General features: G+C 40.8%; 1 protein-coding gene and 1 non-coding gene across 3 annotated transcripts; both read right to left on the reverse strand.

Moving 5' to 3' along the window:
- Window positions 1-21,003: 21,003 nt before the first annotated feature.
- Window positions 21,004-22,528, reverse strand: RPS20 (ribosomal protein S20). 2 transcript variants are annotated; one of them, XM_066264660.1, is made up of 4 exons: window positions 22,249-22,528; window positions 22,018-22,117; window positions 21,645-21,718; window positions 21,004-21,239 (listed from the first exon to the last, which is right to left on the reverse strand). In XM_066264660.1, the coding sequence occupies exons 1-4, from the start codon at window positions 22,267-22,269 to the stop codon at window positions 21,057-21,059; spliced, it is 378 nt and encodes a 125-aa protein (XP_066120757.1). In that variant the 5' UTR covers window positions 22,270-22,528; the 3' UTR covers window positions 21,004-21,056. The 2 variants fall into 2 exon arrangements, with proteins under 2 accessions (XP_066120757.1, XP_066120758.1); XM_066264661.1 differs by having other exon boundaries at window positions 21,008-21,239; window positions 22,347-22,480.
- LOC136332464 (small nucleolar RNA U54) lies at window positions 21,787-21,852 on the reverse strand. Its single transcript, XR_010730722.1, has one exon. It is a non-coding gene; the product is annotated as a small nucleolar RNA U54 (small nucleolar RNA).
- Window positions 22,529-24,256: the final 1,728 nt, after the last annotated feature.

Genomic DNA, 24,256 nt, shown 5'->3' on the forward strand with positions numbered 1-24,256 from the left:
TTTGTGTATGTAAAAACCTTTCTTAGGTTTGGGGCTTAAAAGTTTTCCTGAAATCAAGCAACTTACTCTTCAACTTAAATGGTGATATAAGGTCTGAGGTATCTGCTGACAATTTGCCCTATTTTATTAGTTGATGTCTTTGCCCCCAAAATATTAAAACTATCCAGCTACTAAAAACAAAACAAAGCAGAACACCAGTGACAGCGGAGCGTAGGAAATGTTCTGATATGTAAAATACACAGCAGAAAGTTGTAGAATGTTTTTTCCTAAAGGCTTAACCTTAGAGTACTATTTGGTAGTACACCACAGTGCAAGAATTTGGACACTGATTCTGACAGATAAGCATGGTGATAACTGGGAATCGTCTCCCCTTCTTACCTGGAAGCACCTCCTGCCCTCCCTCCACTCAAAGCCACTGCCGCCCTTTGCAGCTCTCACCTGGGCTCACAGCTGCAAAGAGCTACAAGCCAGGTGCCTTTGCACTGTTCAGCAGTCTCAAGCCCGCTATGGTCTGTTGTTCTCCAGGCTTCCTTTATCCATAGTGACATAAGATGAAACAAAGTTGGTTTGCCCTTGATACACAAAGAGAACGCTAAGTACTTTTCCTAGTGATAGAAATCAACAGAAAGTGAAGGTGACCCTAAAGCAGAAAGTAAGAGTTCAGGATGGAGTCAGTGGTCTGATCTGACAGTGACTCTGGTCTGTTCTGGGATTCTGCATGGAAACAAGAAGCAGCAATTCACAAACCTCTATCTGTGAGGCTCTCAACAGCGTGAGGACTAGGGACACGACGGAGACGATGCACACAAGAAACAGGCCATCCACGACAGGGCCGTTGGACAGAGACTGAGAAGTCCCAGGGACAAGGGTCTTTGTCCTGCCAACTTATTATGCTGGTGCATAATTATTTTAAGTCCTTCCAGATATTTTCTTCTCGCTTGAACTTCTCAAAACCACTGTCACTGTTCAGTTGCATTATCTGCCTTCCTGAGTTGAAGCAAGCCAGATGACAAGCCAGAGCAAATGTTTGAGAGACAAAAACTGGCCTGTGTTACAGGAAGGTACTTCATGACACAGCAGGGCCTAGAACAAAAATAGAGCCTGGGTTTAACGGTGACCAAAAGCAGGCAGACTTTTATTTTATAGCAATGCAGGTTTTATGATTCTGAAGATTAAACGTTTTCTTCTCAAATTTTAGAATATCATAAAGAAAAGACTGGAATGACCGTTATCAGTAGTAGCTAAAAGCTTAGGATGTGGCACATTTATTTTTCAGTCTGTATCATAAATGCTCTGTACTGATACAGTTTTCACAGAGTCGAGGGTTGAAGATCTCTTGGCATCAAAGGGCTTTGTACTTTGAAAAATGGGGAACAAGCCTCCAAGTCATGCCAACAGAGACAGCTTCACCAGGGAGAAAACGCAATGGGGAGGGGCGGCCTCTACCACCATCCTGCACAGAAAATAGAAAAACCAAAACATTGGACGGGACTTTGAGAGAAGAGGGAAGGAACCTCCATGGTGCTAGGAAGGAATGGCCTTTTGCTGTGCTAAGATGAGGAACAGTTGTTACTGGATTTCATTAAACCTCATCTATACACTAAGGACACCACCATCCCACAAGGCTGTGTTCAGGAGTGAGTGAGTTAACTGTGTGTGAAGATGTTCAGCTTAGGCTCTGACACAGAACAGACTGTCAAAAAAGATTTTATATTTCATATCTCAGAAAATGACATTAAGGATACCTACCAGTAGGAAATGCTGGGCATACAACAGGCACAATCCAGGTATCAGGTTCCCCTCTCCCACCAGACAACCAAGAACCCTTAGGCCATGACACAGGGGACACATTCTCTTCTCCTGTACCTCGGATCCACGTCAACTCCCTGAACTCTCCTTTTTTTTTTTTTTTTTTTTTTTGAGAGAGAGAGAAAGAAGAAGGGAGAGAGACGAGAAGCATCAATTCACAGTTGCATCACTTTAGTTGTTTATTGATTGCTTATCAAATGTGCCTTTGCCAGGAGCTCAAACAGAGCCAGTGACTCCTTGCTCAAACCAACGACCCCACACGCAAGCTGTTGAGCCTATTCTCAGGCAGGATGAGTCCTCCATCAAGCCGTGACCTCGGGGTTTTAAACCTGGGACCTCAGTATCTCAGGTCGACACTCTATCTACTGTGCCACCACCAGTCAGGCATGATCTCTCCTTTCCTCTATGCTGAAAGTCTTAGGGATGTTTTCCTCTCAATGGCTGGGTCTCTCCTTTGGGATTTTGATTCTCCAAAACAGGATTCTCTTCAACTCCCAGTTTCTTGCTCTCTCAAAAGATGAATATAAGCACTTTTCTACTTAAAGGATTTCTTATTGTAGAGAAATAGGCATTATGAAATAAGAACTCACAAGGTCCCAGTCTTCTAGTGTCCAAGTCCTGAATCAACAAGCAGAAGGCTCTGTGGGCTTCTGCTCTCTCCTTCTGCACTGCTCTGAGAGAGTGAGTCTTCAATAGAGACCCCTCCTCATCACTACCAATATCGAATGGATGGCAACTTAGTAGAATTTTGTTTGAGAAATGTCCTTATATCATGGTTATAAGTTGACTTAAAAATAAATTAAAAGTGGCCCTGGCCGGTTGGCTCAGTGGAAGAGCGTCAGCCTGGCGTGTGGAAGTCCTGGGTTTGATTCCCGGCTAGGGCACACAGGAGAGGCACCCATCTGCTTCTCCTCCCCTCCCCCTCTCCTTCCTCTCTGTCTCTCTCTTCCCCTCCCGCAGCCAAGGCTCCATTGGAGCAAAAGATGGCCCAGGCGCTTGGGATGGCTCCTTGGCCTCTGCCCCAGGCGCTAGAGTGGCTCTGGTCGCAACCAAGCGACGCCCCAGATGGGCAGAGCATCGCCCCCTGGTGGGTGTGCCGGGTGGACCCCGGTCAGGTGCATGCGGAAGTCTGCCTGACTGCCTCCCCGTTTCCAGCTTCAGAAAAATACAAAAATAAATAAATAAATAAATAAATTTATTAAAAGTATAGACAATAAAAGCATTTCTTAATTTATTAGATGAAGTAGGAGTTCTATTTTGATGTGACTCCTCAACATGTTGGTGTTTATTATATAGTAACTTCAGGAATTATTCACTGATTTTGCAAAGTTTTATACATAATTTCCATTAGAAAGATATCCTTTAGGGTTGAATAGATTTAAAACAATATAATGACTTTCAGTGCCATTGGTAGGTGAGCTGAGGTCACAGAGATATATAATTGAATGAAGTTTGGAATATACATCACTGCAAGTGTGAATGCATTTCCCACCAACTACCCAGGCAGATTAATGACCAAGGGGCTATTTTATTATATTTTCAAGTTTAAAAAAATCTCCCTTAGGACTCTCTTCAAGGCTGCAGTTAAATTATGCAATGATTTTAATTTGTTGTAAGAAATTTCATACAATTCTGAGTCCCTGGGACTAATGAAAACATACAAAGATATATTGTGCTACAAGTGAGTTCTGGGGCCTCCAGAAGAACTGAAGAAACATTCTCAAAGACACTTACAGGGTGGGTGGAGAGGGCAAAGAAGTTCCTGAGGACTGGTCCAATGCCACCACTCCCTACAAAGGGCCAGGCTGTGCCAGGGTAGGGCATCATGTTCTCTAGTCCCAGGAAAATTGCAAAGGGAAGGAATGCCATGGTACCTGTGTGCAGAAGAACATGGCAAAATGGAATCTGGGGGTTTGATATAATGCCCCTTGTTTCTCAAGAAGGCCCATGTAGGAGGAGAAGAGCTAAACATGACCTCAGATTTATTTCATTATTACAAAGTATTGTTCTCACCCTCCACAGCACCCATGGATCTTTGAGGGAAGTAAGAAAGAGTGAGAAAATAAGCAAAGAAATCAGTCCCACTCGGTGGGGCTCTTTCTCTTCCGTCAATGTCCAGGACATCCTAACACAGATCTTCACAAAAGACAGCCCAGAGGGATTCAGGAGGAAGGGGATAGAGGGGGCTGGGGCACTTCACACCCTTAATTTCCAACTCGTTTTAAGTGATGGTGTCTTACATTGCTTATCGAAAATTCAGCTAATGATAAGGGTATAATTTTAAATGTACTATTCAGTGAGTTTTGACATGTCTATGCTGTTGTCTAACCACCATCACAATCAAGATGTAGAACATTTGCATCATTCTAAAATGCTCCTTCCTGTTCCTTTGCACTTCTGCACCCACTCCTGTCCCCAGGAAACTGCTGATCAAAACAAAGCATAGTTTTGTCTTTTCTAAAATCTCACATAAATGGAATAATATGGCATAAAATGTTTTTGCTTTGTTTTTAGAGGATGAATTACCTTTTGAGCTAACCTGTCCCTCTCAGGGTCCCTGCTGCCTTCAGTAGTCATCATGACTCTAACAATTCTACCTGTGTGGCTGAAAAATCTCTAAAGTCATGTTGACAGCTGACTATCTTACAAGGTCAAGACTAGACCCTTGCCTGACCAGGCAGTGGTGCAGTAAATAGAACGTTGGACTGGGATGCGGAAGACCCAGGTTTGAGACTCTGAGGCTGCCAACTTGAGCACGGGTTCACCTGGTTTGAGCAAAGCTCACCAGCTTGGACCCAAGGTCGCTGGCTCGAGCAAGGGGTCACTCGGTCTGCTGTAGCCCCCTGGTCAAGGCACATATGAGAAAGCAATCAATGAACAACTATGGTGTTGCAACAAAAAATTAATGATTGATGCTTCTCATCTCTCTCCGTTCCCGTCTGTCCCTATCTATCCCTCTGTCTCTTTGAAAAGAAAATAAAAAAAGACTAGACCCTTACTGTGTACCATAGAGTAGACAGGGACTGGGGTCTCTTGTATATTCATCAGAAGGGAACAACTAGAAGACCTTCTAGGACCATCAGAGCATAACTTGGACAACTCTTCACTCTGCTTTTCAAAGATCTTCTTTCCCATCCAGGTACAAGGAGAGAAAAAAAAAATGAATGGTCTGTGGGCACAGGAAAACTTGTCCTGACACAGGTAGCTCTCAATGGTGGAAAGAGGCACTGAAAGCCATAATAAAGTTTTATATTGGAGTGTGTTTTTGGTGCAGGTCAGAATAAAATCCCAGCATACAAGATGGTTTTATTTATTTGATTTTTTCCTAATCTCACATCAACTTAAATTCTCTTTTTTTAAAAAGTAGTTTTTAAGACATCCTGGATTTAAAAAGTGGGAGGAAAGTTTTTCCTTAAGACTAAATCCATGAGGATGTTTTGGGAGTTGAAGAGAAGAGTGATGTCATCTGAAGGAGAGCACTTTGGCAGACCACACAGAAGCTGAGCTCAACCAATGACAAGCCCCAAAGTCAGGGGTCCCAGCCCAGTCCTCTACAAAGAGTAAAACACTCCCTGGACTGACATGAATGCAACCTGGGGACAAGGAACTGCATGAAGGCCCCGAGAGATAGAAAGAGAATGGCCCTCAATAAAATCAGATTATTCAAATTCTTACAGGTGGACCTCCTTTCAATAGGGAGTCAGTAGAGAGAGGCAAAAAGCAAGGATTTGATTTTTGTTTTTGTTTGTTTTAATAACCCCTAGGAAAGAGGATAGATATCAATATTTCTTTTCTATGCTATGTCAGTTACTACGTTAAGTGCTTTATGCTCATCTTCTCATAAAAAAAATTATAAACATTTTTTTGTTGTTTGTTTTTTTGAGAAGGAAGGAGTTGCATGAGGATGAAAAAAAAGTGAACATAGAAGAGTAAGAAAAGAATGGAAAAAGCTAGCAGTTGAACAGGTATGCTCTGATGCACTATTATGTGTTGGCCTAATCAATTCAATAGCATCCACCAATGAATAATAGAATTTTTAGATCCACTTGGGAAGGTTGACCTTTTTTCTGGGAAGTTATAGAAATAAGGATGTTCAAGATTAGCCTGACCTGCCTGACCTGTGGTGGTGCAGTGGATAAAGCATTGACCTGGAATGCTGTGGTCGCCGGTTCAAAATCCTGGGCTTTCCTTGTCAAGGCACATATGGGAGTTGATGCTTCCTGATTCTCCCCCTTCTCTCTCTCTCTTTCTCTCTATCCTCTCTAAAATGAATAAAGTCTTTAAAAAAAAAAGATTAGCCTGACCAAGTCACTCTCAGAATCACAAAAGAGAGAGTCATGGTAAGCCAACTAAGTCAAGATAAGAGTTATCTGGAAAAATTAAGGGCATTTGTGTATGAGGGGGAAAGAGTAAGGAGTCAAGACTTTTAATAATGCTAATTTTTAATGGGAAGTATAATTAATTGCAAAGGTTAGTATCTTTGTACATAGATTAAATAATGTCATTTACTATAACACAATATAAAATGTGTAGCCTCTTTGACTTCACCTGAATACAATAATGATTATATGTTTGTTTGTGGAGATGTCCACAGGATACAGACCATTGTAGAGACTTGGGGAACCTCTCAATTCTAAGACAGAAAACTTTTCTCTGTATTTAGCTTCCACAAAAAAGAGGACATTTCTTCTTTGATAATTTCTTAACATGGTTCAGATCCTTGAACGATGTCAAATAACGTTTCAATACAATTAATGAATCACAGAAAAAAGAGCACTGAACTCTAACTTGTTTCTGTATCTTAATCATTGCTTATGTAAATGGTGAAGCTATTTCAATGTGAAAGTATATAAATACTTCCCATCAAGCACCTGATAAGTTTAGTACCCACTTGGCAGCATACATACTTATTACAATATTATTGACTATATTCCCTATGCTGTACTTTATGTCCCATGGCTATTTTGTGACTACCAGTTATACTCCTTAATCTCTTCACCTTTTTTTTTTTTTTTTTCTTTCTTTCTGAAGCTGGAAACGGGGAGAGACAGTCAGACAGACTCTCGCATGCACCCGACCGGGATCCACCCGGCACGCCCACCAGGGGCGACGCTCTGCCCACCAGGGGGCGATGCTCTGCCCCTCCGGGGTGTCGCTCTGCGGCGACCAGAGCCACTCTAGCGCCTGGGGCAGAGGCCAAGGAGCCATCCCCAGCGCCCGGGCCATCTTTGCTCCAATGGAGCCTCGCTGCGGGAGGGGAAGAGAGAGACAGGGAGGAAGGAGGGGGGGCGGGGGTGGAGAAGCAAATGGGCGCTTCTCCTATGTGCCCTGGCCGGGAATCGAACCCGGGTCCCCCGCACGCCAGGCTGACGCTGTACCGGTGAGCCAACCGGCCAGGGCCTCTTCACCTTTTTCACTCATCTCCCTAAAACCCTTTCCTTCTGGAAACTATCAATTTCTGTATCTATGAGTTTGAATGCTGAGCTTCCAGGTTCAAAACCATGAGGACACCTGCTTGAGTGTGGGCTCAACTAACTTGAGCACAGATTCACCAGCTTGAAAACTGGGTCACTGGCTTGAGCCCAAAGGTTGCTGGCTTGAAGCCCAAGGTTGCTGGCTTAAGCAAGGGGTCACTGGCTCAGCTGGAGCCTCCCAGGCAAGGCACATATGAGAAGCAATCAATGAACAACTAAAGTGCTGCAACTACGAGTTGATGCTTCCCATCTCTCTCCCTTCCTGTATGTCTGTCTGTCTCTATCGCTAAAAAAAAAAAAAAAAAAAAAAATTAACTTTTATTTACTGTATTCCTTCTCCTACAGTCTTCCTTTCTTTACGTAGTACTGAGTTTCTGACCTGTATCAGTTTCCTTCGGCCGGAAGACTTTCTTCTAATGTTCCAGGGTATGTCTGTTGACAATGAATTCCCTCAGTTTTAGTTTGTCTGAAAAAAGTCTGTATTTCTCCTTCATTTTTTAAAAATTTATTTATTTATTTTAGAAAGAGGAGGGGATAGAGAAAGAGAGAGAGAGATTTTCTTTATGTGTCCTAACTAGGGGATTGAACCAGCAACCTCTATATATCAGGACAATGTTCTAACCAACAGACTATCGAGCCAGGCTTTCCTTTATTATTTTTTTCTTTCCTCTATTTTTGAAGGATAATTTCACTGGCTGCAGTTTTTCTTTCAATATTGTAAAGTTTATTTTACTCCACTCTTTTCCTGCTTTTATGGTTTCTGAGGAGAAGGCTGCCATAAGTCTTACCCTTGTTCCTCTACAGGTAAGTCGTTTTCTCTCACTCTGAATTCTTTCCATTTTCTCTTGTCATTGCTTTTCTAGTTTGAATATGATACGCCTAGCTGTAGATTTTTAGGTATTTAGCTGACACGGTGTTCCCTGAGATTCTTGGATCTGTAGTTTGGTGTCTGTCAATAATTTTGGAAAATTACCAGATATTACTACTTCAAATATCTCTTCTCTGTTCTCTATTTTGTTTCTGGCATTTCAATTATGCATATGTTACAACTTTTACAATTGCCCCATGGTTCTTAGATATTCTGCTCTGGTTTTTCCCTCTTTAAATTTTAGTTTGAGAGATTTTTATTGGCCTGTCAGCAAGCTCCCTGACTCTTCCCTCTGTTGTGTCTAGTCCACCGATGATCCCATCGAAGGTGTTCTTTATGTTTCTGTGCTGTTGACTTCTAGCAGTATATTTTTATTCTTTTTTAGAGTTTCCATCTCTTTGTTTACATTATCCATATATTCATGAATGTTATCTACTATTTCCATGGGAGCCTTTCTCATATTCAGCATAGTTATTTCTAATTACCTTTCTGATAATTCCATTATCAGTGTCATATGTGACTCTAGCTTTGATGGTTGCTTTGTCTCTACGTCTGTGTTTTTCTTGCCTTCTGGCACACCTTGAAATTTTTTATTGGAAATATGGATATGTTTTATCAGGTAATAAAAACTGAGGTAAATAGGTAATTTGAGTGAGGATTTATGTTACTCTGGCTAGGAGTTGGACTGTGTTTAGTGTCTGTTGCAGCTGTAAGCATTACAGTCTTCAAATTCCTCTAGTGGGTTTATCTTTTCTTCCTCTCTTGATTTTGGGGCTTCTCTTTGAACTGTTGTGTTTTATCGCTCTCTCAGCTCTAATCCATTATTATTACAGTTATTACTGTTAATGAACTGCTAGATCATGCAAGAGAAGGAATTTTTTGATTTTCTAATCTAGTCTCAGTATTTTAGTTCTTCCATCCACAAGGGTGAGTCAGAAGTGTTTCTGTCCCTTCTCCCCAGTATAGTTTTCCATCTTTTTTTATTCCAGTCTCTTTCCTGGCTTCAGCATCACCAGAATTTCCCCTCAAAACCCTTGTCCCTGTTGATTATAAATTTATATATTTAGTTTTTCTTCTGTGAGACAGAAAGACTGCAGTAGTCTGAATGGGGCAGAGTCCTCTTTCTCAGATGGAATGATGTTTCAGAATTGTGTCCTCAGTCCTTTCTCTTGGAGGTCAGGCCTTTGTCAGGGATATGAGTCTCTGAGTGTTTCAGAATGTACTTTTTGACAGTCCCCCAACAGTTTACTCAGGGGGCTTTTGGGAATCCTTCTAAGAACCTGGTGAGGTCCCTTGAGTAAGAATCTGTGAAAGTGTGAGCCTTATACCATGATTGTAGCTCCTGGGAATTTTTCACTCTTATGCTCCTCTGAAAGCAGCCTCCAGCAATTTGTCAAAATTATTGTTTCAATATTCCAACCAGCTTGACATTTAGCAGCCTCTCCTCCAAGTATCTTTATGGTTGGGACCAGTTTTCTAGATCTGGGGTGGGGGGGGTGGCTTGCTCTGTGACCTCAATTCTTTGATAGGTACAAGAAAAGTTTGTGATCTTCAGTTCATCCAGCCTTTTTCTTGTCACAAGGAATAACAATGTCTGAACTCTTTACATGTCAGAGCAGAAACCACTCTGACATCAGCAATTTGGCTCACCATTGGCTCTTAATAATGGTTCAGCTAGGAAATGAAAAGGAAAAAGGAAAAGCTACTCTGGCTGCAACTGATTTTCTTTTATCTTTTTTTTTTTGACAGAGACAGAGAGAGAGTCAGAGAGAGAGACAAATAGGGATAGACAGACAGGAAGGGAGAGATATGAGAAGCATCAATTCTTCATTGCGGCACCTTAGTTATTCATTGATTGCTTTCTCATATGTGCCTTGACCAGGGGGCTACAGAAGACTAAGTGACACCTTGCTCAAGCCATTGACCTTGAGCTCAAGCCAGCAACCTTGGTCTTCAAGCCAGCAACCTTGGGCTTCAAGCCATTGACATTTGGTCTCAACCCAGCACCATGGGGTCATGTCTGTAATCCCATGCTCAAGTCAGCAACCCCACACTCAAGCTGGTGAGCCCAGGCTCAAGCCAGATGAGCTCGTGCTCAAGCCAGCAACCTTGGGGTTTCAAATCTGCATCCTCTGTGTGCTAGTCCGATGCTCTATCCACTGCACCACTGCCTGGTCAGGCTGCAATTGATTTTCATAAATCCCATCTGAAGGATTAAAATGTTTGAGAACAAGATGAAGAATATCTTTGAAGTGGGTTTAGGAATTAAGCAAAGCAGAAAGGAATCTATTAAGACTAGGGTGATCTTATTATTTAACATCTAAACCAGGGGTCGGGAATTTTTATGGCTCAGAGAGCCATGAATGCCACATATTTTAAAATGTAATACCGTGAGAGCCATACAACGACCTGTGTACATTACGCATTATCCAATAAACATTTGGTGTTGTCCTGGAGGACAGCTGTGATTGGCTCCAGCCACCCGCAACCATGAAAATGAGTGGTAGAAAATGAATGGATTGTAATACATGAAAATGTTTTATATTTTTAATGTTATTTTTTTTTATTATTAAAGATTTGTCTGTGAGGCAGATGCAGCCATCAAAAGAGCCACATCTGGCTCGCAAGGCATAGGTTCCCGACCCCTGATCTAAACTAAGGCATTTTTGAGAGTAAAAGGAAGAGATTTCATCCTTTTCCTGGGGGAAACAGATATAAGCCAGGACTCTTACAGGCAAATTGGGATATATAGGGAGCAGCTACTATGTAAGAGCCAGTCATATCATAAAAGGCAATATTGACTAGGAGGTCAGTTTAAAGTAACTATTTTTCTCTTCACGCCATTTTTTTTATTACCTCTATAGTTTTGTGCATCTCCTTGGATTTTAAGTACTGTATACATTTATTTAAAAATAAAAAATAACTTAGTATCTGTTATTCACTAGAACTCCTTTTCAACAAAAAAAAAACTTTGTTTTATTGTTACTAGACTTTCTGTTATAGCCATTTAAAAATAAAAATACTAATACTTCTCCAAAGTTGTGTATGCCAATATTCTCAGCTCTCTAGCCAGAATTAAAACAAGAGGAAATCCTCTTGTAATTATGGAGTACAACATTATTTCTAGTAATTATGTTTAATAGTCATAAAAGGAAGTTAGCATCACATCCATTTAGGATCATAGAAAGACAATTTCTCTTCAATGTGACCATAGAATTCTAGAATTTTAAAGCTGAAAGGGGCATCTGAGATCATTTAGTCTAAATCTTTACACAGCAGGTAACAAAATTCCAGAGTTGTCAGATTACTAGCCCAAGTACAAACAAGAGAGAAAAATAGGACAGGAACCCACATCTTCCAGAACCAAGACCTTTGTCCTTTTCAACTCCATGTTGGGTGTGGATGTATATATAGCCATTTGAATGCTACTATGAGATTGTCAACAAATAGTTTAACTGTCATTCTGCCAGAATATAATTATCAAAATCTTTGTTTGTTGGTCCTGGCTGGGTAACTCAGTTGGTTAGAGTGTCATCCTGATATGCCAAGGTTGTGGGTTTGATCCCCAGATAGGGTACATTACATACAAGAAACAACCAATATATGCATAAATAAGTGGAAAAACAAGTTAATGTTTTTTTTCTCTCTCTCTCCCTTTCTCTTTCTCTTTCAAATCAATAAATAAAAATTTTTTAAAAAGAATTTTTCTGTTGAACACCTTCATTTTCATTCATGGATTTCATGGTCCATCACTTGGTAATATTCTTTGGTAAAAATTTTGTAGTAAAAACACTTAACATGAGATCTACCTCTGCTGATGCTAATCAGAAGCGCCAGCATGGGTGGGAGCCACTTGCCGCTAAGTTGGCTGTATCCTCAAGACATACACTCATCACTTCTAACTGTTGTCTGGTTTAGGAAACAAAATTTCCCTTGGGTCTTAATGTCTTACAGAAATTTTTCTTCTGATTTTTATAGCAGCTTCTCTTTTCTCTATGATTCAGATGTTTTTGAGAGCTAGGCAGTTGACAAACTTAGCAACTAGTTCTGTGCTCAGTTTAAAAATAATTTTTCTCTGCCACTGACTTCTTGGAGTTGAAATAAATAAAAAGAGTTCTCTTTTCCCTTTAGCGCAGTGTGTGTGTGTGTGTGTGTGTGTGTGTGTGTGTGTGTGTGTGTATATATTTTTTGTATTTTTCTGAAGTTGGAAACGGGGTGGCAGTCAGACAGACTCCCGCATGCACCCAACCGGGATCCACCCGGCATGCCCACCAAGGGGTGATGCTCTGCCCATCTGGGGCATTGCTCTGTTGCAACCAGAGCCATTCTAGCGCCTGAGGCAGAGGCCATGGAGCCATCCTCAGCACCCAGGCCAACTTTGCTCCAATGGCTGCGGGAGGGGAAAAGAGAGACAGAGAGGAAGGAGAGGGGGAAGGGTGGAGAAGCAGATGGAGAAGGAGAGGGGGAGGGGTGGAGAAGCACTTCTGTGTGCCCTGACCAGGTATAGAACCCGGGACTCCTACACGCCAGGCCGACGTTCTACCACTGAGCCAACCGGCCAGGGCAGCGCAGTATATTTTAGTAGTTGATGAAAATGTACTACTGGAAGGGCCACGCCTCTTTGAATCCTAGATGAGACCTTGCTTCCACAGTGATGTCTGTGTGTGTTTGTGTATCTGGAGACCGAGGCTTATGGAGTAGGGGCAGTGGTTAGGGACCTGTGTTCCCGGAGATCTGAGGGGCAGAGTCTGGGAGAGTGAGTCAGCTATTTTCTTTGCTAAGCAAAGTGAATAGCTTTCTGTTTTAAATCATTCTTCAGATATATTTTCTTTGTCATCTCTGTAAATTTTAAAGCCCATTTATTCTCCTAATAGAATTTTTCAATAATTATTTCTTCACATAGACGTTTGTGACTATATATATATATATTTTTCTATATAAAGAAGATGCATGTACTTTATGAAGGCAGATTTTAAAAGACTTTTTATAGATATAGTATAAGGTTTAATTGAATTTGAGGATTTTTTGCCAGAATATTTTCCCTTTTGAGATATAATTAGAACATACATTAATTTCAAGTATACAATACAATTACTTGATATATCTATCTATATATAATCATCATAACAAAGATAATGATCACCGCACTCTATCACCTTGCATAGTTACACATTTTTTTTCTTGTGATGAAAACTTTTAAGATCTACTCTCTTAGTAACTTTGAAATATACTATACAGTATTGTTAACTATAGTCACCATGCTATACATTACATGCCCATAACTTATTTATTTTATAACTTAAAGTTTACACCTATTGACAACCTTCACCCAGTCCCACTTTGGCAGCCACCAATCTGTCCTGTGTATCTATGACAGTTTTTTTGTTTTAAAATCATACTGTGTCTTTCTCTATTGATTTATTTCAATTACCATAATGCCCTCAAGATTCATCTATGTTGTCATAAATGGTAGATTTTCTTCTTTTTATGGTTGAATGATAGTCATTTACATATGTATATATCTACATTTTCTTTATCCATTCATCCATCAGTGGACACTTAGGTTGTTTCCATGTCTTGGCTATTGTAAATAATGCTGCAATGAATATAGGGGTGCAGATACATTTTTGCATTTTTATTTTCATTTCCCTTAGATAAATACCAAAAAGTGGAATTGCTGGACCTAATGGTATCTTTAATTTTAGTTTGTTATGAAACCCCATACTACTATTTTTCACAGTGGCTGTACCAATTTCCATTCCCACCAACAGTGCACAAGTGTTCCTTTTACTTCACATCCTTGCCAACGTTTGTTATTTCTTGTCTTTTTGACAATAGTTATTCTAACAAGTGTGAGGTGATATTTGATTGTGGTTTTGATTTGCATTTCCCTGATGTTGAGCACCTTTTCAGATGCTAGTTGGCAAGTTTTACTATTTTATTTACCTCATATAAGTGGAATCATGCAGTATTTGTCCTGTGACTGGCTTATTTCATTTAGTACAATGTCTTCAAGGTTCATCCACGTTGCCACATATTGCAAGATTTCCTTTTTTTTAAAGGCTGAATCACACCTACTGTATTTGTACTCTACATTTATAAAAATCCATTTATCTATCACAAATATTTAGAATGTTTCCACATCTTGGCAGTTGCGAATAGTGTTACAATGAACACAGGAGTGATGATGTTGCTTTGAGATCCTGATTTCAAGTCTTTTGGATAAAGTCCCACAAGTAAGATTGCTGGATCACATGACATTTCTATTTTTAACTTTTTGAGAAACCTACATAATGTTTTCTGTAGTGACCAAACCATTTTACATTCCCATTAACTGCAGCCCTGGCCGGTTGGCTAAGTGGTAGAGCGTCGGCCTGGCGTGCAGAAGTCCTGGGTTCGATTCCCGGCCAGGGCACACAGGAGAAGCACCCATCTGCTTCTCCACCCCTCCCCCTCTCCTTCCTCTCTGTCTCTCTCTTCCCCTCCCGCAGCCGAGGCTCCACTGGAGCAAAGATGGCCCAGGCGTTGGGGATGGCTCTTCGGCCTCTGCCCCAGGCGCTAGAGTGGCTCTGGTCGCAACAGAGCGACCCCCTGGAGGGGCAGAGCATCGCCCCCTGGTGGGCAGAGCGTCACCCCCTGGTGGGCGTGCCGGGTGGATCCCAGTCGGGCGCATGCGGGAGTCTGTCTGACTCTCTCTCCCCGTTTCCAGCTTCAGAAAAATACAGAAAAACAAAAAACAAAAAACATTCCCATTAACTGCATACAAGGGTTCCAATTTTTCCATATCCTAACACTTGTCTTTTGATTTTTCTTTATAATAGCCACCTTAACAGGTGTGAGATTATATTTCACTGTGATTTTAATTTGCATTTCCCACATGATTTGTGACATTAACCCAGTTGACACCTTCTTTGTTCTTGAAATATTTTCCTTGACTTCTCTCATTCCAGTCTCTTGGTTTTCTTTTTTTGTTGTTGTTCTTTAAGTTTTTATTTATTGATTTTCAGAGAGAGGGGAAGGGAGAGACACAAGGACAGAGAGAAACATCAACATGTTCTTTCATACCATCATTGGTTGATTCCTGTATGTGCCCTGACCAGGGATTGAACTTGTAACCTTGACATGCAAGGAGCCACTCTAACCAACTGAGCTACCCAGCCAGGGCCTCTCTTGGTCTTCTTGATCACACTTATGGATCCCCATTCCTTTCAGGATTTGTGTTCTCTGGGTTGCATCCAGCTCCTTTTACCAAACTTAACACATGCTCCCTGGACCATCTTGCTTATGCCTATGACTACATTCATGTATTAGGATCCCACATCTGTAGCTCCATCTCAGATTCTTCTCCTAATTTTTATATTTGTTTTATTCAGCAACCTATCAAATATCTTTATGAGAATGTCACATGGCCCCTTCAAATGTGTCAAACCATCCCTTTAAGTTTTTTCTAGTGTTCTCTATAAATGTCTTATCAGCTATCAATGCTCAAGATTTTCGCATCGCTCTTCATTTACCCTTCTTCCTATTCAACCAATTCCAAGTACATAGAGTAGATTCTGCCTTCTGAAAACTTCTTGTGGCAATAGAACGTTTTCCATTCTAATTCCCACTACAATCATATAGGTATAAGACTGACAAGAGACCTATATGAGTTTCTGTTCATTTCACTACTTCTTAGTCTGGTACCTTCCATCTCAGGCTAGGGTAATTGGATTTTTGCCTTGCTCTTTACAAAAAGTAGCTTTTCTACTGGGAATTATGCTACAGGGGAAAACATCTGTTAGGGGCTTTCCCAATGAGAATGGTGAAAGCAGAATCTCTTTAAATGAATTTAAGGGCCTCTTATGGAGCAATGGCCCTTGAGAACATGATAGTCTTCTAGCACAGTATAGCAATTGAGGTTCAAAGTGAGCCTCCAGTCTATACAATCCTAACAAGTGGTATACTCTAGTTAATAAAGCAGGAGTTAGTATAGCACATTTTAAAACAGTCTCATTGAGAATGGATAAAAAGCTTTAGAAATTAAAGGATTAAGCTTTAGTTACCTGTAAAATTATTTTCAGATTGCAACATTCCTTCATTGAGATGTTTCTGAAACATAGAAATGATAAAGGATGAAAAATGTTTTATTTTCCTTAGCAGCTGTGTCTGTTTAGCAAGCACTTGAGTCTTGTTTCTCTCAGAAGGTGCCTGTTTATCCTTAGATTTTAGGCTATTTGGCTGCTTTAAGATCTATGCTCCCTGATGAGTTCAAGAAAAATCATAAACTTGAGGTTTGTTCAACTTTTGTTATGTTGTTAGGAGTGACTTCCTTTCTAGTTCTGTCTATCCCAAGAAGGAACTAGAAGTCGTTATTAAAGAAGTTTAAAAAGAAAAATGGCATGATCTAATTTAAATATTTGAAAGATAATTTTAAGCATCCACGAAAAAAGAGAATGAGCCCAAGATGGAGGCAAGAATGAAAGCAGGGAGACCAGCGAGGATGTTATTGCGTAGCGTAGGTAAGAAGTATGATGGACCATACGATCCAGCAATCCCACTCCTGGAAACTTATCGCAAGTTGAAGGTAGGCTCACGGAAGAGATACTTGCATACCTCTGTGTAGGGGAACTCACTATAGAGATGCAATATTGCTCCAGTAGCAGATGAGTCTGGCAACTGCTGCGCTCTCAGTGCTGTGCTCTGTGACCGCAACCTCATGCTGGGCCCTCTGCTCCTAAAGCCGGGAGACCACCACCCAAAGACAAACATGTGCTGGGAGTGAGGTTAATGAATGTAGAGTGTAACAAATGACTGATGTTCTTTTAACTGAGAAATGCATTGTTCTTTCTGGTAGTCTATTTGACTACCCACCATGGGGTTTGCTATTAACAACCTATAAGAAGGGGATTTGGATTTTTTCCAGCCTGCTGCCAACAGAACAGCTGCTGCACCCGTGTATGTTAAGTGCCCCTAAGTACAGGGGGCCAAAAATATGGTGATGAAAGTGGTTTTGGTTGATGGGCACACACGCAATGAGTAGTTCACGTGCTATGGAGATATATACCTGAAATCTATTTGTTTCTATGGACCAGTATCACCCCATTAAATTTAATTAAAAAAAAAAAAGCAAAAAAAAAAGCTCTTAGCCTGACCAGGCAATGGCGCAGTGGATAGAGCGTCCGACTGGGATATGGAGGATGCAGATTTGAAACCTTGAGGTCGCCAGCTTGAGCGCAGGGTCACTCACTGGATTGACATGACCCATGGTCACTGGTTTGAACCCAAAGGTTGCTGGCTTGAACAAGGGGTCACTCACTCTGCTGTAGTCCCTGCCTCCAGCCCTGGTCAAGGCACATATGAGAAAGCAATCACTGAACAACTCAGGAGCCACAAGTTGATGCTTCTCATATCTCTCCCTTCCTGTCTGTCCCTGTCCCTCTCTCTGTCTCTGTCCAAAAAAAAAAAAAAAAAAAATAAGAAAAAAAAGAAAAAAAAAACTGTTATGAATTTGTATTAGGCTGCATGTCAGTTCTTCAGAATTGACCCTGAAATTACACTTTTGGGTCTTTCTCCCAATATGCACTATTCACAATAGCCAAGAGGTGGCAACAACCTAATTGTCCAGGAATAGGTGAATAATAAAAAAAAGGTAATATATATACAGTAGAATATTATTCAGCCTTAAAATGGAAGGAAATCCTCTCAAATGCTACAAAGTGTTTGAAATCTCAGGATATTATGTTAAGTGAAATAAGTCAGTCACAAAAGATAAATACTGTGTGATTCTACTTAAAGTATCTTACACAAACTCTTAGAAAGTAGAATGGTGGTGCAAAGCTAGGGGGCAGGGGGAAAGAGTCGTTATTTAATAGGTATAGTTTTAGTTTTGCAAGATGAAAAATTTCTGGAGATCTGCTTCACAAGACTGTGAATATATATAACACTACTGAACTACACACTTAAAAGTTAAGATGTTAAACTGTATGTTATAGGTTATAAAAAAAATAGTGATGGTGGCAGGGAATAGTAGCTGCTGGGTTTTTTTAGTGGTATCTGTAAATGAATTAAACTCCCAATCAAAAGACACAGATTGAATTGATTAAACCAACATCCAATTATCAGATACTCCCTTTGCATGTAAGGACACATAAAGGCTAAAAAAGAAAGGATAGAAAAAATAGTAATACATCACATAAGGACAGGGATACATTCTGGGAAATGTCATTAGGCAATTTCGTTATAGTGCAAACATCATAGAGTGCACTTACACAAACCTAGACAGTATAGTCTACTATATACTTAACCTATATAATGTAGCCTATTTCTCCTAGCTATACAGACCAATAGAGCCTGTTACTGTACTGAATATTGTAGACAATTTTAATACAATGGTATTTGTGTATCTAAACATAAAGGTAAAAATACAGTGTAAGAGATAAAAATTGTACATCTATATAGGGCATTTAGCATGAATGGAGTTTGCAGGACTGCAAGTTGCTCTGGGTTGAGTCAGTGAATGGTGAGTAAAGGTGAAGGTCTGGGACAGTACTATACACTACTATAAACTTTTTAAACTTGATCAACACTGTACACCTAGAGTCTGAAGACAAAGAAGTAACTTTATATACCCTTAAGATACTGTAAGTATCATTTTTCATGAGAACTGGGACTCAGGGAAGTTAAGTATCTTGTCAAGCCCACATATCCAAGTAACTAAGTTTGGAGATCTGATAGCATGGCTAGGAATTTCTACTTGTATACCCACTTCATATCCGCATAGTCTGCATTCATTTAGGGATGTCTGGAGGTCAGTGAAGAAATCTGATCCAGCAATGCAAGCCATCATCTTTTCTGTTGCTTTGTGTTTAGCTCACTTTTAAAACAGCAGTACTAATTCCAAAAGGAATGAGGTAAGGACAGAGATACCTCCCGTTTCAACCTTGTTCCTCCCTAATCCAGACAAGCTGGCCTAACACTCAGAGAATCACTTCCATTACTGTAGCTCTATTTAACTTATCTTTAGCTCATTACTAACAATATTTGAAGGCCCTGCATGGGTTTTATTTCCAAGTAGATATTTTAATATTTAAGGAATTGAAGATACTGCAGCTACCAAAATTTTAAGTTCTGTATTATTATTATAGGCTAAGTATTGTCCTTACAAACCCAACTATGAGTTTAACACAATCACTGATGTCACTGTGGCACACATCAGTTAAAATTCAGAACTGTATGAAAGCCATGAAGCTCTTTTCAAAATCTTGATTTACTAAAGCATTTCACAATTTATTCCTTAGTTATTAAGTGACTTTAATGTTTTCATAAAATTAAGATGTTTTATTAACTGCCAGTAAGTTACTAATTTCCAGACTTCTATGATGTAGGAACTTCTGCCTGGGGGCCACACATGACGAGGGCCTAGTTTTAAAATCTTAATGCCACTTAAGCAGTACCCTTAGCACTAGTGCAGAATATGCTTACAATTAGGCTAGACAAGTTAATAGCTCACTACCTCTTCTAGTTATACCAAAAACACTGATTCATTATGAAAGAATGGATCACTTGCTGGCCTCAAGAACCTAACTAGATCCGGTTTATTGAACAGTATTAACAAAATCTTTTAGTTTCCTAAGCTAATTAAAAAAAGTATATTGCTGTTACGATTACCCTCGTTTGTTTGTTTTTTGTATAGTTCAAATTTGCATTTAAAAAACTTCCAATCTTGAGTTCAGAAACATGGTTTCATTAAAAACCCCAAATGTTTAAAAATATTTTGGAGGTCTAAGACAATAAGGATTTGGAGGCTGTAAAGAACTAGGTAGGGGATGGGATAAGGGTTGGATTCCAGTGTTTGATGGTGTGACTAACACGGTAGACCAGACTGATAAAACACAACAGGGTTTTGGGGAAGGAAGGTAACTCCACATGTCAATTTTTGGAACTGTGTTAAGTACACTGGTCTAGTTCAACTGACCTTATAGAGAAAACTGAATTGAAACTATTTGGTAACTAAAGCCAGTGGACAAGATAATCTAGTGAAGTCCTAGGGCTAGGCACAAACCCAGTGAAGACATGAATTTCAAGACTCTGATCCAATTAAGACAAGCTTATATGAGAGCATTTTCTCAAGGGAAGAATAATTTGTAAAAACGTTTATATACTGCCAGAAATATTTCTGGAAATTTCCTCTAGACAGTTATATAGCTTCTAATAGCAAAAATATGAAAAAAAAATCAAGTGATTAACTGTTATGCTATAAACCCATTTCAATCTCTGGTGTTCTACCAAGCTCTAAGGTAGTAAGTAGACAAGTTAAACCTCAAAGCCAGTTTCTGGAACTACACAATGAGAATCAAATTCAAAGGTTAAAGCATCATTCTGCTGGTACACTAAGGTGGCCCGTTCAATCCCTGGTCAGGGCACAAAAATGGATGGATGTTCCTTTCTCTCTCCCTTCCTAATAAAGCTTCACAGTGAATGATCCACAAAATTTTCAGTTAGTTTCTAGCCCTCTTGTGCACCGGATCTAAACCAGGCTGTACACTTTAGAATCACCCCAGAAACTTTATGAGACTATCAGCACCCAATCAAATCAGAATCTTTGGCAGGTAGGACTCATTCTTTGGAAAAGCTCCAATATGCAGTCAATTATGAACCATCACACCATCTTCAGCAATCAGGTCTCAAGTACTGTTTAAATAGAATTCAGTTGTCCCATGATTCTTAGTGTAAACTGCTTTTAGCAGCTTCTAAGAAATACATATGAAAACAGGGTGGACCTCCATAGCATATCCATTGTATTTTGATTCCACTTGAAAAGTAGAATTCATAGTTCAGCTCTACATTCCCTCAACTTTGCCATTATCGTGAATAAAAGCCAACAAAGTTTAACAACTGATAGTCAATTTATTAAAAAGGCTGATTTAAGCATCTGCAATGGTGACTTCAACCTCAACTCCCGGCTCAATACTGATGGAAGTAATCTGTTTAACAATCTCAGAAGGGCTGTGCAGGTCAATGAGTCGTTTGTGGATCCTCATCTGAAACCGATCCCAAGTCTTGGAACCCTCCCCGCAGGGAGTTTTTCTTGTGGTGATTCTCAGAGTCTGCAACAGAAGACAAGGGAAATCAATGGTTCTCCGCTCATCATCTCTATTACTCTGAAGCATTCCACCTAAAATTTTCCCAAGGCACCCTTCCTCTTCCCATACACAGGTTTTCAGATCCTGTCAATTTGCAAGGCCACCTTCACTCGGCGACCCTGGGTGCGTTTGTGACTGTAAAGCACCACCACACACCAACCGTACAGCAGCAAAACGGCTTCCACTGCTACCTCTTAAAAGTTAGGTACCTACTCTGAACCAACCTCTCCCAGCAACTTTTATTTGGGTTTGTATTGTTAGCACCCCTTGAACACTTTCGGCAGCCAAACCCCTCCCACTCAAGGGTAAAACTCGGCCTCGCAGGCCAGCTGTTCGGAGACTCCCACCCCCGCCCGCGGCCCACCTCACCTTGGTGGGCATGCGCACGGGTCCTTTCACTTTGAGATTCTTTTCCTTCGCACCTCTGATCAAGTCAGCACACACTAGAGAAAGAAAACGGCCTTTCAGTTCACTCGGAACAACCGAAGGCGGCTTAAGCAATTTTAACTGCTGCTGGCTCAGAATAGCGTATAAAACTATCATTTTAATTCAACAAGTGATTATCTCCTCATCGCCAACTGTGGTGTTAAAAGACAGTAAGAATTACACGTGACCCCTCTTTTGTCACTTCAAGGGAAGCGGCCTGTCCCTTTCCTTCCGCTTTGGGTCAATCCCGTAGAGCACAAGTCAAACTCATCGCTCTTTTGGCCCAAGGGTCCCACTCAGAAGCCACTGGACCGACCCTTCTCCAGAGACTTGACGTTGCGGCTGGTTAGAGTGATTCTAATTCGGTGGATCGCCACCTCCGGTTCCACGGGTGTCTTTCCGGTATCTTTAAAAGCCTATTGTACAAGTGAGAAGAACACCGAAAACTTTAAAAAAATCTGTCCATTCTTCAGACAAGCGTTTTCAACACCTTCCCGGGTCCCTCCGCCATTTCAGGAGCTCCCTGACTAGGGTCCCGTCTACTCACCGCCTCCCCCCATCCCGGCATCCGTCCCCAGAAGAGCGCGAGCCCCGGGGCCGAGTCCCGCCACCGCCGCAACCGCGCGGCGCCGCCCTCCGCCTCACCATGGCTGCGGCGCGGCTTCCTGACCGACTTGTTCCTCGGCGAGAGCGAACAGCGGTGAGTCAGGAGCGGGAGCGACGAGGTCGCTAAACAGCAGCAGCGTCTTCCTGAAAGAGAAAGATGCACGGCCTGCGAGGCGCTTATATAGCCGCGCTCGCGTCTGCATCCGGGTTCCGCACGTCTCTGCGCGCTGACCCGGAAGAGGCTCTGCGGGCTCGAGGAGGCTGCGCGAGCCGCGGCCGGAGCGCCGCCGATTTGGCGGGAAAAGCAGGGGTTTGGGCGCCCCCTATTGGGCCGGTGGAGTCAGAGCCCCTTAAGATGGGGGTCCCTCGGCACATTTGCCGGGATTCTCTCGTTGGTCACTAGTCAAGGAAGACAGGGAGTATGCAACCTGGTCTGAAACTTGAGAAACTCCTCTTTCTGGTGAACGTACCTCTGGCTTCCTTAGAGTCAAAACGACTCTTGTGATTTTTACAGTGCGAAATTTGCTTTCATGCAAAACGAGTCACTCGTTCTTTGAGCAAGTGGTTAGGTTTTCTGAGTTTAATGCACATGGGGGGTTAGGAAAAATGATTCTGATAACCTGGACATGTTATTATTATTATTTTTTTTAAATTAATGAGAACTTATTTTTTATAGCCTGAAATATCCTTTTGTGATATTCAGCTCTGGCTTGCCAGACCTGTTAAAGCAGCTATATCTTTCTAGAAAGCATTTGATTTTGGGTTCCCTTCTTCCAGGAAAGTGAGGGCAAAAAAATGTTAGGCTGCTGGGATTATCCTGGAGCACGTTGTACAACTGGAGACCCAGACAATCTACCCAGTTCTAAAACTTGTTAACTCCCCTCTTTTCCCATAAAGTAATGTTGGCTAGGACCCTTCACAATCTCCCTAGTACTGTGCATCTATTCATAATCAAATATGGGACAAAATACAGTAGAAAAACCAAGAGTATTCAAGTGACCTAGGTAACCAGGAGCAATAGTGTAGTGAGGACACATGAATCTAAACATGAAGGGCTGATTAAATAGAAGTAAATACAGGACAGAAGGAAGAGTTAAATAATCTCATTATTTTACATGAATTTATGAGTGCAGAAGAGTTACTTGCTCAGACATAAGGTATTGGTGAATGACAGACCCCTGACCCCTCAAATTAGGACTCTTTCTTGAACATTTTTCTTCTGTTCCTTGGAGGGAAATTATTTTTGAAACTTATCAAATAATAGTATTGACTTACTTATTTGGTGATAACTGGCTTTCTTTGGCTTACAAAGAATATATATTAGATTTATATACCAGAATTTGTCGCCATTTAATGATTCATTTACAACATGAAAATTTGGAAATCCTCCAGTTGAGTTATTTTAAAGTGTCATTCATTGGCTGTAAATACTGTATTAGTAGACTTTCAGCAGAAATTCTAAAAACCTGCATTCTTGCTTTATTAGCTGTAACCAAAATGAGACTTCATAACTTAGGGTTTAACTTAGCAGTATGGTTATCAGCAAACAAAAGTTCAACTAAGTTCCCAGGGATGTGATCAACCATCATTGTATTAGTATTGAAGGTGAATGTGCATTTTCAGACAGTTTACAGTAGCATTCATGTTTACTAATGTTCAAAGGACAACCAGAAATTCAATGATGAAGTGCTGGAGAAGTACATTGGTGATTTGTTTTAATAACCAATCTGGTACATCTATTCTTAGGCTTGTATTCCCCTTCAAATACTTGAGGAAGTCATGAACATACTAACTTCTTTCATCAGAGAAAAAGATTTCAGTAGAGACCAAGGCAAAAAGTGATCAGGCATGCATAGGAAAACTCAATGTGACTGGAATTAAGGAAACAGCTAGTTAAGATAATATGAGACAATTGTAATGAAAAACTTCACTATTTTTAAGATGATAAG

Source organism: Saccopteryx bilineata, chromosome 3 (genome assembly GCF_036850765.1).
Source record: "Saccopteryx bilineata isolate mSacBil1 chromosome 3, mSacBil1_pri_phased_curated, whole genome shotgun sequence".
NCBI lineage: Eukaryota > Metazoa > Chordata > Mammalia > Chiroptera > Emballonuridae > Saccopteryx > Saccopteryx bilineata.

Bases quoted from the DNA above. Each gene is read 5' to 3' on its own strand.
- RPS20 (XM_066264660.1), bottom strand. From the start codon at position 22,269: ATGCCGGGATGGGGGGAGGCG. The intron at 21,719-22,017 runs GTCGGTCCAGTG...TTCTTTCTCTAG, and splicing joins CGTCAAGTCTCTGGAGAAGG to TGTGTGCTGACTTGATCAGA. The intron at 21,240-21,644 runs GTGAGGTGGGCC...CTTCTGTTGCAG, and splicing joins CCGTGCGCATGCCCACCAAG to ACTCTGAGAATCACCACAAG.